The sequence below is a fragment of the Notamacropus eugenii genome, chromosome 5 (genome assembly GCF_028372415.1).
Source record: "Notamacropus eugenii isolate mMacEug1 chromosome 5, mMacEug1.pri_v2, whole genome shotgun sequence".
In the NCBI taxonomy this organism is placed as follows: Eukaryota; Metazoa; Chordata; class Mammalia; order Diprotodontia; family Macropodidae; genus Notamacropus; species Notamacropus eugenii.
Window position 1 is genome coordinate 8182200 of NC_092876.1, and position 13278 is coordinate 8195477.

Genomic DNA, 13278 nt, shown 5'->3' on the forward strand with positions numbered 1-13278 from the left:
TTTATTCAGAAATTTTATTTTATTTATTCAGAAATTAAAGTGGCAGAAGAGAGTACTAATGAAATCCTTGCTTCAGATGGATATTTAGGGTTAGGGTTCCCCATTCCCAGATGGTACACCATTCAATACTGCCTCTTTACAAAGTGGCCATGTCCCCAAACCAGCTCATAGTTAATTCTCACCATTCTTAACTAAGCACAATTAACATTGTCTAAATGGGATTTCAAATCATATGGTAATTTCCCAGAAAGATATTAGAGGATACAAACTATCCCAGCCTCAGTTTCCCATGGATAGCTTTTCATACTTAAAAAGGACTCTCATCCAAAATTCTCTTTCCCTAAAATTTTATCAGTTAAGAGTCATTTGCATTTCCAAGAGGGTTAAACTCTGAAGGATGGCTCATCAGTACTACTGAAAGGAAAGCAAGTTCATAACATTGGTCAATAATACTAACAGATGGAATTTACATGGTACTTTTACATTTTTTTCTCATTTTAACATCATTGCCTAATGTGGCACTATTACCATACTTATATTACAGATGAAATTAGGGGATATACTCATGATCACATAGCTAGTATATGAGATTTGAACCCTCTGTAATACATTGAAAGAATGGTAATGCTATAGAATGGAGGAATGCCAAGGAGAGCAGGATTCCATGGCAGGTCTTCTGACAATTAGGGGACATGGAATTTCTGGAGTTAGAATCCAGACATAAGAACTGAAGTTCAGTTAAAAAACTATCATGACAAACCACCACTGCATCTGAGAATTCTTATGGGCTCCTGTAATGTCAATGTAAGGTTAATGGTGGGTGGGGGGAAGAGTTAAAGATCTCCCCTGCCCATTAATAGGCCTCAATATCTATTGTTAATTTCTATTGAGATGCTGGGTCAGAGGATTGTGCCTTTTGGCTCTGAAAAGTGTATAAATACTCTGAGATGAGGTTTTACTGTGAAGCTTCCTCCCTGGAAGTGTTTGGCCAGAAGAGACTCTGGGTAGCCGTTAAGGAGCCCCCCGGCTTTGAAAACCCAGATGTTGGTGTGTCTCTCTCTGGTGCCTATGTATGTATGTAATGCTCAGACAGTTGGATCTGTCTGTGATGTATATTGCTTACAGTTGGAAGCCCTGTCTGTTGGTCTTTATTTCCTCTGCATGTATTTTCTCTGAAGTTCAGGGGGCTGACTTTTCCCCCTGAACTAAGTGAATGATATATGTGCTTGATTAAAATGATTGTTGACCCCTCAAAAGTTGCTTTCCTTTTAGAAAAGCAGATCTAAGAACTTGTGCAGCAGGCCCTCCTGTGTATGCCAGGGTGCTTACTGCTACAGCCCTTTCCTACAATTGACTGTTAGATGGAAAGGGGAGGGGAAAAGAAATAATGACAACCATAGTTTAGTGATAAGCCAGCTTTTCTGGTCCTAGAACAATTTCCCATCCTACTGTATCATCAAACTAAGAGAGCCATCCTCATTCCATCTACCTTGAAGGTGCCTTTCTAGACCAAGTAATAAATCTTTCACTCTTCCTTCTCTTATCTCATTGTTTATTTCTAAATAATTACTAGCTTAACTTAAACATTAACAAATCCACTTGAAGACTTTGAGTATTTACAGTTCAATATATTAATTTCAACATTTAAAATGTCTGTAAGTTTGTTATTCCACATCTGCATTAAATTTGTCAAATCATCTCTACATATTTATGTATGTTTCCCCTCCTTCCTTTTATGTTGTAATCAGCATGAATTTTGTGCTTCTGGTTTGCTTCATGTTATTTCATAAATTTAAAAAAGTGTTTTTTCATATTTCCATGGATCTCTGATCTCATTGTGGAAGACATACTTGCTCCAAAGGTGCAGATGGCAACTCATTCATACTGTTTCACTTGGTGTTAATCTTCATGTCATTCCATAAATCTTTCTGGGAAGGGAGGGCAATATACAACATTCTGAGGGGAAGAAGGACTTCCTCTAGATCTCTTGACATTGTATGGATATTAATATATATTGCAATATTTCTCATTAATTTTAAACATGTGTATACTTTCAAAGGATAGAATCCAATGAACTAAAAATGTAGACAAGAAGTCAGTACAGAAAAGATGTAAGAAGTACTCAGAAATGAAATCCTGAAGACACAGGAAGAAAATAGGATATTGTCTGAAGAGACGAATGGGAGTGTGCAAGAAATTCACCATACAATTTGGATCTTAAAGAGACATGTGCAGAAGGTAAAAGGAAGGGAGGGTAACAATTTAAATAAAAATATGGTACAGAATCATAAGAATTATGTCAGAAAAGCCAGAGTTCAGAATGAGCTGAGGCCAGTAAGTTAAACTAAGGGCAACAAAACATCTTTTATTTAGCTATATTGGGGAAGAGAAACAAAGAAGGCATAAGGCTGATGCCTGGGCTAGATGGGCTAACTGACGATAAACAATGCAAAGCTACTCAGTTCTTATTTTGCTTCCATTTTCTCTGCCAAATAACTTGTGGATTGGAGGTGACATATGAAAATGGATACTAAGGAGCTGACAAACCAACAAATAGAAATAATCAGAGCGTCTAGCAGTTCACGATCAGTTCAAGGCAACTGGCTCAAATCATTATCAAGTACTGGAAGAACTGACGTGTCTGTCGAGTCACTTGTCAGTCACCTTTGAAAGAGTCTGGAAAATGGGAGCAGTGCTATAAGATGTGAACCATTAGTGGTTTGATATCAACTTGGACTACAATGTGGGTGCCCCCCTCCCCAGGTGTTGTGCATGGCCTTATACTGTTTAACATTTTTATAAATGGATTGGATAAAAAGACAGCACGAATGCTTATCAAATGCAACAGATGATATAAATCCAGGAGGGGCAGCAAACACAGTAGATGATAAGATCAAGATATCTTGACCAGCTAGGATATTGGATTGAATCTAATAAGATAATATAAGACAGGTACCAAGTCTTGGGTTAAAAAAATCACAAGTATAAAATGAGGAAAGAATATTTAGACAGAAGTTTCTCTGAAAAACATCTGGGGATTTTCGTTGACTCAATATGAGTCAACAGTGTGATACAGCAGCCAAAAAGCTAATGAAAAGAAAGGCCTAGCTTTCAAGAATAAGGAGGTAATAGTCTTGTTATGCTCTGCCACAGTCAGACCACATCTAGAGAACTGTATTCAGTTCTAGGTACCACAGTTTTAGGAAGGACGCTGATAATCTGGTGAGCAGAAAGAGGTCATCCAGGATGTCAAAGGGCTTTAAGTTCATGCCACGTAAGGACTGAATGAAGCAAGGGTGGGTGTCTGATCTGGAGTAGATTTAGGGGGCACATGAAAGACATCTTCAAGTATCTGAAGGACTATGGAAGAGGTATTACATATGTTCTGCTGCTTAACACTAGAAGGTAGAACTAGGAGCAATGGCAGGAAGTTGCAAAAATGCAAATTTAGGCTTCATAAAAATTTTAAAATTCCTAACTACTAGAGCCATGACACAGTGGAATGGGTTGCCACGAGAAGTGGGTTTCCTGTCTTTGGAAGTCTCTAAGGAAATAATGGATGTTTTCAGGGTTGTTGAAATAGATGACTAATGAGGCTCCTTTCAACTCTGAAATTCTGTGAGTCATTATCCCATTATATTGAAATGTCAGCATACAGTCATTACCTAATTATTGGGAATTGAAGTTGTTTTCAGGGTTTTTTTTTGGGGGGGGGGGGATGAAGCAACAAAAAGGTGATGAATTATTCCTTACATTCATAGGATTTCTCACCAGTATGAATTCTCTGATGTACAGCAAGAGATGAGCTGTGGGTGAAGGCTTTTCCACATTCACTACATATATGAGGTTTTTCTCCAGTATGAATTCTTTGATGTTGGATGACGCTCCCTTGACGACTGAAGGTTTTTCCACATTCATCACATTTATAGGGTTTATCTACTGTATGAACTATCTGGTGTTGAATAAGACCTGCAGACTGATTGAAGGCCTTGCCACATTCATTACATTTATAAGGTTTTTCCCCGGTATGAATTCTCTGATGTCGAGTAAGGTACAGTCCCTGGCTGAAAGCTTTTCCGCATTCAAAACATTTGTAGGGTTTATCTCCACTATGAATTCTCTGATGGAGAGTGAGGGAAGAGCTGTTTTGGAAGGCTCTATTACACATACTACATTTATAGCATTTCTCTCCAGTATGGACTCTCTGATGTCGAGTAAGGTACATACTACGACTAAAGGATTTTCCACATTCACTACACGTATAGGGTTTCTCTCCGGTATGAATTTTCCGATGTTCAGTGAGGTTTCCTGGATGACGGAAGGCTTGCCCACATTCGTTACATTTATATGGTTTTTCTCCAGTATGAATTCGCTGATGCAGAGTAAGGAAGGAGCTGTTAATGAAGGCTTTGCCACATTCACTGCATTTATAAGGCTTCTCTCCAGTATGAATTCTGTGATGTAAAGTAAGCTGTGAACTATTACTGAAGGCTTTGCCACATTCGTTACATTTATAGAGTTTCTCCCCAGTATGAGTCCTCTGATGTTCAGTAAGGTGTCCTCTCTGTCGAAAGCTCTTCCCACATTCGTTACATGTATAGGGTTTCTCTCCATTATGAATTTTCTGATGTTCTGTGAGGTGGCCCCTCCGACTGAAAGTTTTCTCACATACGTTACATTTATAGGGTTTCTCTCCAGTATGAATTCTCTTATGGAGAACAAGGCCTGTGCACTTGCTGAAGGCTTTTCCACATTCAAGACACTCATAAGGTTTTTCTCCAGTATGAATTCTATGATGTACAATAAAAGTTGAGCTGTTGCTGAAGGCCTTTCCGCATTCATTACATTTGTATGGCTTCTCCCCAGTATGAATTCTCTGATGCTGATTAAAGTACATAATTTGGCTAAAGGCTTTTCCACATTCACTACATTTGTATGGTTTTTCTCTATTATGAATTTTCTGATGTTCAGTAAGGTGTCCTCTCTGGCTGAAGGCCTTTTCACATATATCACATTTATAGGGTCTCTCTCCAGTATGAATTCTCTGATGTACAATAAGAGATGAACTGTTACTAAAGGCTTTTCCACATTCACTACATTTATAGGGTCTCTCTCCAGTATGAATTCTCTGATGCCGAGTAAGGTACATAATCTGGCTAAAGGCTTTTCCACATTCATTACATTGATAGGGTCTCTCTCCAGTGTGAGTTCTCTGATGTCGAGTAAGGTACAATATCTGGCTGAAGGCTTTTCCACATTCACTACACTGATAGGGCCTGTCTCCAGTATGAATTTTCTGATGTCGAGCAAGGTACATAATCTGACTGAAGGCTTTTCCACATTCATTACATTTATAGGGTCTCTCCCTAGTATGGATTCTCTGATGTCTAGTAAGGTACATACTTCGGCTAAAAGTTTTCCCACATTCAAGACATTCGTAAGGTTTCTCTCCAGTATGAATTCTCTGATGCAAAATAAGGGATGTGCTATTACTGAAGGATTTTTCACATTCAGTGCATTTATATGGTTTCTCTTCAGCAGGAATTCTCTTATATTGAATAAGGTGTCGCTTTTGGTGGAAGGTTTTCCCAAATTCAGTATATGTATAGGATTTCTCTCCAGTAGGGTGTCTATGATAGCGAATAAGATCTGAGTGGTAACAGAAAGTTTTACTATAGTCATTATTCTTCCAAAGTTTCCTCCCTGATGAGATTCTATTATGTTTAACGAGGTCTGAATACTGTTTGAAGCTATTTCCATATGTATCATATTTATGGATCATCTTTTCTGTAGGACTGCTCCACTGTATAACAGAGATTGATCTGTGATTAGAATTTCTCCTAAATTTGTCATATTCATGATTTCTCATCTTATTGGAATTGTTCTTGTGGGTGATTATTTGCTTTAGCTCTCTTCCCTGGTCGACTTGTTGCCTCTTGAACCTGCCATCACATTTGGAAGTTTCTTCAAGTTTAAACTCCCAAGAAACATCCCTAATCAGTCCTTCCTGGGATAATTTTTCCATATAAATGCTCTCCACTGGAATTGTTTCCCTGGTTTGTGGCCAATCTGAAAGAAAAAAGGATGTAAATTAACTAGTTCATTCAAGGAGTATGTGGTAGAAACCCCACTCGGTAGTGGGGATACAAGGTAAAAATCAAAATAGTTCCTTAAGGCATTTATATTCTATTTGGGGAAGGCAACATGCACATATATATGTATATACATACATTATATATACGAAGTAACTATGAAATAATGTTAGCGATACTAACAACAAGGGTAATCTTAAACTGATCTTGGAAGCAAGCTAGGTGATTGCTGTCCTTTGTTCCTGAAGGAGACCAAAATGACATCACTACGTTAAGAGTCAAGTTGCAGCATGTCTGACTATGGCTGATCAGACCAATATGAGCTCAGAATGCTCTATCACAGGGCAGGCACAAGTAGTTCATATGAACATGTGGAATGGAGATGTCTCTAACTCTGTTCATCTCATGTTTTTTGAGCTTCTGCAATTCTGTTTTGCTCATAGAGCACAGCACCTTTTTTGATGTAGGCATACCATGTGGGCAGTCCTGTGCCAGTGTCTCTCATGTTACATAATAGATTACAAACTTCTTCAGAGAGACCTGGAGAGTTTCGTTGTATCGCTTTTTCTGACTGCCATATAAGTGCTTGCCTTGTGTGAGTTCTTCATAGAATAGTCTTTTAAGCAACCGTATGTTTGTCATTTAGACAACATGGCCAGCTCTTCAGAACTTCACTGTATATAAACTATATGAGGCAGATGTAAATTCAGTAAATGGGCATTTGTTAATCACCTAGATATGCCAGATTCTGTGCTAAGCACTGCAGATACAGTAAAGTAAAGTAAAGTAAAAAACAGTTCTTAGTCTAAAAGAGCTCACTTCATAATGCACAAACAATTATATTGTGTTGTGTTTGTCCTTCATTTTTGAAGAGCACCATGATATCAGGGAAATGATGACATGACCTTCAGTTAACTTTGGTTTGAGGGAGGGAGGGCTGTGCAAGGTCACCAGCCTCACTTTCTTCTCTGGAGCTGTCTGGGTCCAGTGACCAGATATGCATCAAGGCAACTGGAGATGGCCCAGGATGCAATGGGAAACCTGGCCCTTTTAGGTTAAGGCCTTTTCAGGTTCTCACTTTGAGTGAATAGGCCTCTTAAAGAAATGAGTCAAGAGATGGCCCCTTTAATTAAAAAAAAAATCAAACTGGGAGGGGAAGACCCTCAGAGTTGCTGGTCAAAAAAGAAAGAGTTACTACTGACATTCACTCTGAGCCAGGAGGGCCCAAAATGTAGCCATTAAGCCTTAGCCTAAAAGGACCAGGGTGTCTCATTACATCCTGGGCCATCTCCACTCTTCCTTATGAATATCTGGTCACTGGACTTAGATGGCTCTGGAGGAGAAAGTGAGGCTGATGACCTTGTACAGTCCTCCCTAACTCAAATCAAAGTCAACTGTAAGTTATGTCATCATTTCCCTGATGTCATGGTTCTCTTTGAAAATGAAGGACACACACAATCTGTGAGTGGTCCAAGCTGCCTGAATGGCGACCTAGCCAGTTGGGTAACTCAGCTTGCCCTCTCCCTCTCCTCAAACAATTATATGCGCATAAGTTATATGCAGAATAAACTGGAGCTAATCAGTAGAGGGAAGGCACTGGAATTAAGGGAGATCAGAAAAGTCTTACAAAATAAGATTTTAGCTAGGACTTGAAGGAAGTCAGGGAAATCAGGAGGCAAAGGCGAGGGGTGGGGGAGAATCCTAGGCATAAAAGGTAGCCAGTGAAAATGCCTGGAGTGGGGAGATGGGGCATCGTGTGCAAGGAACAGCAAGGAGGCCAGTGTAAGGGCATCACAAAGCAGATAAAAGGGAGTAAGGTATAAGAAGATTGGAAAGGTAAGAAGGAGTAAGATTATGAAAGGCTTTAAATCAAAACAGGATTTTATATTTGATCCTAGAGGTAAAAAGGAGCCAGTAGAATTGATTGAGTGGGGGTTATGGTGACATGGTCAGACTTGTACTTTAGGAAGATCGCTGTGATTGCTGAGGTGAGGATGGGGATATACTTGAAGCAGGATATCCACCAGCAGTTTATTTCAATAGTCCAGGTAGGAGGTCCTGAACCAGGGTCATAGAAGTGTCCAAAGATCAAAGGGAGCATATTTGGGAGGGACCAAGAAGGCAGAATCAATAAGACTTTGCAAGAGTTTATATATGGGGGTGACACAGAATGATGAGTTGAGAATGGCATGGACGTGGATGAGCCTGGCTGGCTGGAAGGACACTGGTATCTTCAACAGTAATAAGAAAGTTAGAAATAAAGGTCATGTGAGGCAATCATCAATAAACATTTATTAAGCAGTTCAAGATGTTTAATAGGCTGTTAGAGATGCAAGGATTGAGGTTAGGGCTAGATGAGATCTGAGAATCATCTGCATAGAGATAATAACTGAATTCATGGAAGCTGATGAGCTCACTAAACAAAACAGTAAAGGAAACAAAAGAGAGCCCAGCACAGAACCTTGAGGGACACTCAAGGTAAGCAAGTGTGACCTGAATGAAGATCTGGGAAAGGAGGATAAGGAGTGGGCAGATAGGTAGGAGGAAAACGGAGAAGAGGGTTATGGAAACCTAGAGAGATTCATATTCGTGAAAAGAGCATGATTTATCATACCAAAAGCTTCAGAGAAAGCAAGAAAAATAAGGACTGAGTGAAAGCCATTAGATTTGTTGACCAAGAGATCATTGGCAGTTTTGAAGGTAGCAGTTTCAGTTGAATGATGAGTTCAAAAGGCAGAGTACAGAGAGCTCAAAGCAGAGTAAGAGGATTCTCAAGGAGTTCAGCCATGAAAAGGAAAGATATAGGATAACAGCTAGCATGGATGGATCAAGTGAAGGCTTTTTGGGCATAGGGGATGTAAGCATGGTCATGCTTACAGTCAGCAGGGAATGACTGAAGATTAATGAGAGAGTAGTGGAGGCTAGATGGATCAGTGGATAGAGTGCTAGACCTGGTACTCATTTTCCTGAGTTCAAATCCAGCCTCAGACACTTACTAGCTATAAGACCCTGTTTGCCTCAGTTTCCTCAACTGTGAAATGAGCTGGAGAAGGAAATGGCAAACCACTCCAGTATCTCTGCTAATGAAACTCTGAATGGGGTCACAAAGAGTTGGACACAAATGAAAAATGACTGAACAACAACAAGGGATGATAAAAGGGGGGAATCTGCTGGAGAAGATGGGATGGGATGGGATTACTTATGCATGTAAAGGGGTTTCCCTCAACAAGGAAAAGTATTATGTCTTTGTATAGCACATGGACGAAGGAGGAATGAAATAGAGTAGAAAAGAGGGCACTCTTAGTAAATGACCTCAGTCTTTTCAGTGGAATAAATGTGAACCAAGATTCTCAACTGAGAGGCTGAGAAAAGCAGCCATGGGTGGTTTGAGGAAGAATGAAAAGGAGAGTACACGAAAGACAGACAATGAAAAGGAACAGGAGAGACATGAAGCTAAAAGCTCCATTAGGAAGCTATTCCAGTGATCTGGGGGAGGAAGGCTTAACAAGGGATTCAACTAGAGCAGTGCCTTTGTGAGTGGAAAGAGGGGGATGGATACTAGGTATACTGTGAAGGCAAAACAGAAAAGATGTGGAAATTCATTGGCTGTAGGAGATGAGTGAGAGAAAAGTGTCAAGATATAGCTCTCAGATTGGGAACCTAATTGGAAGGATGGTTGGTGCCCTTAAAAAAATGTGACAGTCTGAGAAAGAAGTGGACTTAATGGGGAAGAAAACAAGTTCTTTTTTTAGACAATCTGCCTTTGAGATGTCTACAAGATATTCAGCTGGAAATGGCTGATGAAAGAGTGGAGTTTAGGAGAGATTAGGGCTATAAAGATCTGGGAGTCATCTGTATAGAGGAAGTGATACACTGTAGGTGGGGAGGGGGAACGCTTTGGCAGTAGTATGGTCATCAGGCCGCCTACAAAGGGAGAAGACAAGATAGTCTAGCAGAGAACAGGCACACATCTATGGTTGGGGATGGGATATAAAGATGAACCAGGAAAGAAGAAAGAGAAGCAGTCCTGAGATGGGTAGGAAGAGAACCAGGAAAAAGCAATGCTACAAAAGCTGACAGAGAAGAAAGCACAAAGCAGGAAGAGGTAGTCAGAGTGTCCTATGCAGAGAAGTCAAGAAAGACGAAATCTGACTGAGGAATTAAGAGACTGTTGGTAAGCTCAGAGAGAAGAGTTTGGGCTAAATGAATGAATTTGGTGTCAACAAAAGATCTGATGAAGTAGATAAAGAAAGATCTGGTGGCTAACTAAAGCTCTATCATCAGTAAAACAGATCAAAACAATTTGATAATAAGAGCCAACAACATGGAGAAAATTTAAAAAATTTGAATAAAAGACAATCAATGGTAAATAAAATCAAAAGCCAGAAGCCAGTCTTCCTAAATGGCAGAAAATGTAGTAAAAGAGGCAGGATAATTCAACTAGAAAACGTCCTTAAAACTCTGGAGAGAGCTAAATGTCAGGATCCCAAAAAAGAGATGAGAACATGCACATTCTTTCTTTGATGGGGGCTATGGACATGGACGCTGTATATACCACCCTATCAAATCATGTTTCTTAGTATTGCCAAATTACTTTTCTTTCCTTTTTCTTTTTTATTCTTCGTTACAAGGGATGGTTCACTGGGTTTATTGATAAGTGAACTCTAATTTGAAAAGTGGTAGCATGATTCACAAGTCAAAGGCAGCTGAACTTCAACCCAGAATCTTCTAGCCAGCTAAAGTAGGAATATTAAATAAAGATAAAATTATTTTTAAATTCTACACAGGCAAAAGAAAGCCTGACTGCAACCTCTGATAGCCACATCTGCCCAGAAATAATTCTTCAGGTATTCTTAAAGAGAGCAAGACAGAAGGGAAAAATTTAGTATTCAATCAATGAGATAAGACCGAATAACTAAAACGATAAGAGTACTTATTCAAATGTTACCCATAATTGACCACACAATAATGTTAAGATCTGAAGATATACAGAAAAGAGAGGAGAAACATCTGAGTAGGAAATTTGTCATGTAATTCAACTGAAGCAAAAATCAGAGGGGTTATGATCTGGAATGGCCCTGTATTGTAGGGGAATGGGCTCAGCAAAGGAAGCCAACTTAAGAGTAAAACAAGGCTAACAAAATGGCGGTACATTGATGAGATGTGCAATTTTCAGGAAGTGAAAGATCAGATTCTAAAAGGAGCATCAGAACATCAGGGTGTTGGTATGGTTCTCCATCTGGACTTTGATTGCAAAAATAACAGCTTTGTCTCATTTAGCAAATGCCCAGAAGTAAGATCATTTTAACTGACAACTTAAGGACACAAATAGGAATGGGAAAGAGTAAGGAAGAGACCAATACATGAACAATTAAAGAACATTCAGGAGGAATTCTTTGATTATGGATGTTACATACACTGAACAAGGAAAAGATGGAAGGTGGGGAAGGGGACTGCACAGAGGAAGGGGAAAAGAGGCCAATGCTTAAAAACTTTTTTGTCCATATAAATCCTTTTCCCTTTTCCCAATTAGTTTCTAAAGCTAGCCCTTCCCCCAACATTTGGGATCCTGATCCCTTCCTGCCGTCTAAGGATATTGCCTTGATGCAGCATGATGGTACTAGGGAATAGCGCTGGTTTGGAAGCCAGAGCACCTATTTGACCCTAGACCAGTTATATCTCCTCTCTTGGCCTTACCTGTAAAATGACTGGATTGGAGCCATTCTGTTCTCAATCTAGCCCTCAGTGATGACTTCTTCCACTAGTAACACTAGCCTGTTCCTCTTTACAATTTCCTTTCCTTCTGCATTCATAATACTGCACTATATTTAAAACAAGAATTTTTTGATAATTTAATGGATTATAAGATCACCAATCCTACAGCTAGAGCTGGAAGGGACCTCAGAGGCCCTGTAATCCAACCTCTATTTTATAGATGAGGAGACTGAGGCCCAGGGTGTGGAAATAACTTGACCAAAGTTGAACAGGTATTAAGTGCCAGAGGTGAGATTGGAACCCAGGTCCTCAAATCAGAAGCCAATGTTCTTTCTCCTAAGAAAATCATAGATCTGGCCACTTCTGCCATTATGTACAGATTACATATCCCTCCTCACCTTCTCAGACTATTCTTTTCCATATCCTCATGTAAGACCTCCATAGGAGGTTTACCCACCATGCTGGAGTTTTCTTCTATATCTCTTAATAATGTCTCAACACCAGTTGAATACATGGGTTGGCCCCGGGTTATCCTTTGCTCTCTGTACATGAATGACCCGCTTTCTAGAACCAGCAACAATAAGCAGCCTTTGCTCAGCGGCCCTTCTTACCACTGTCAGATTCCCCAAATTCAGAAGCTCTACCTACTGGCTCCATTTCCTTCTTAAAATGCCATAGTCAGTGGGACTGCCCCAGCACTGTGAGAAAACTATTTTTGACAGTCATCACTGCCCGTCAGCTGGGGAACAGCTGAACAAGCTGTGGTATTCGATTGTGATGGAACACCGTCGTGCTATAAGAAACGATGAGCAGGATGCTTTCTTCAGAAAAACCTTGGAAGACTTTCGTGAGCTGATACAAAGTGAAGTGAGCAGAACAAGGAGAACGCTGTGCACAGTAACAGCACTGTTGTAATGATGATCAACTGGGAGACTTGGCTACTCTGATCAACACAATGATCCAAGACTCCAAAGGACCCATGATGAAAATGCTACCTGCCTCCAGAGGTATGCAGATTGACATAAGCTTTTTTCACTTTATGTTTCATTGTTTTTATTATTACTATTTTTACAACATGACTAAGAGGGAAATGTTTAGTATGACTTCACCTGTATAATAGATATCACACTGCTTGTCTTTCCAACGGGTAGGAGGGGCAGAAGGGAGGGAAAGAATTTGGAACTCAGGTTTCAAAAAATGAATGTTAAAAATAAATATTAAAAAAAGAAACTAAATTTCTTCAACAGAGAAACAAATTCTTGGTTGGGAACTAGAGGAAATGATGTAGGGAGAGATGGAAGGGAACTGACTAGATGAGAAAAAGGATTTGGGGGTTTGGGAGAAATCATGCTTATGGGGACAAAGAATCATCTGAGATTCACAATGAAGTCTCTGCCTATCCCTACAGGCTTGGGGGCTCCCTGCCCCCCACTTTATTTCATTCTTATTTTTTTCCTGCCTACCATTTTAA

The 13278-nt window shown here is 39.7% G+C and overlaps 1 protein-coding gene across 3 annotated transcripts in view; it reads right to left on the reverse strand.

Moving 5' to 3' along the window:
• Nucleotides 1-13278, reverse strand: part of LOC140508242 (uncharacterized) — a 28261-nt gene continuing 14983 nt past the window's right edge. For all 3 annotated transcript variants that reach the window (XM_072616037.1, XM_072616039.1, XM_072616038.1), the window contains one exon: nucleotides 1-6069. In XM_072616037.1, coding sequence (XP_072472138.1) covers nucleotides 3743-6069 — 2327 coding nt within the window. In that variant the 3' untranslated portion in view covers nucleotides 1-3742. The remainder of the gene's footprint in view (nucleotides 6070-13278) is intronic.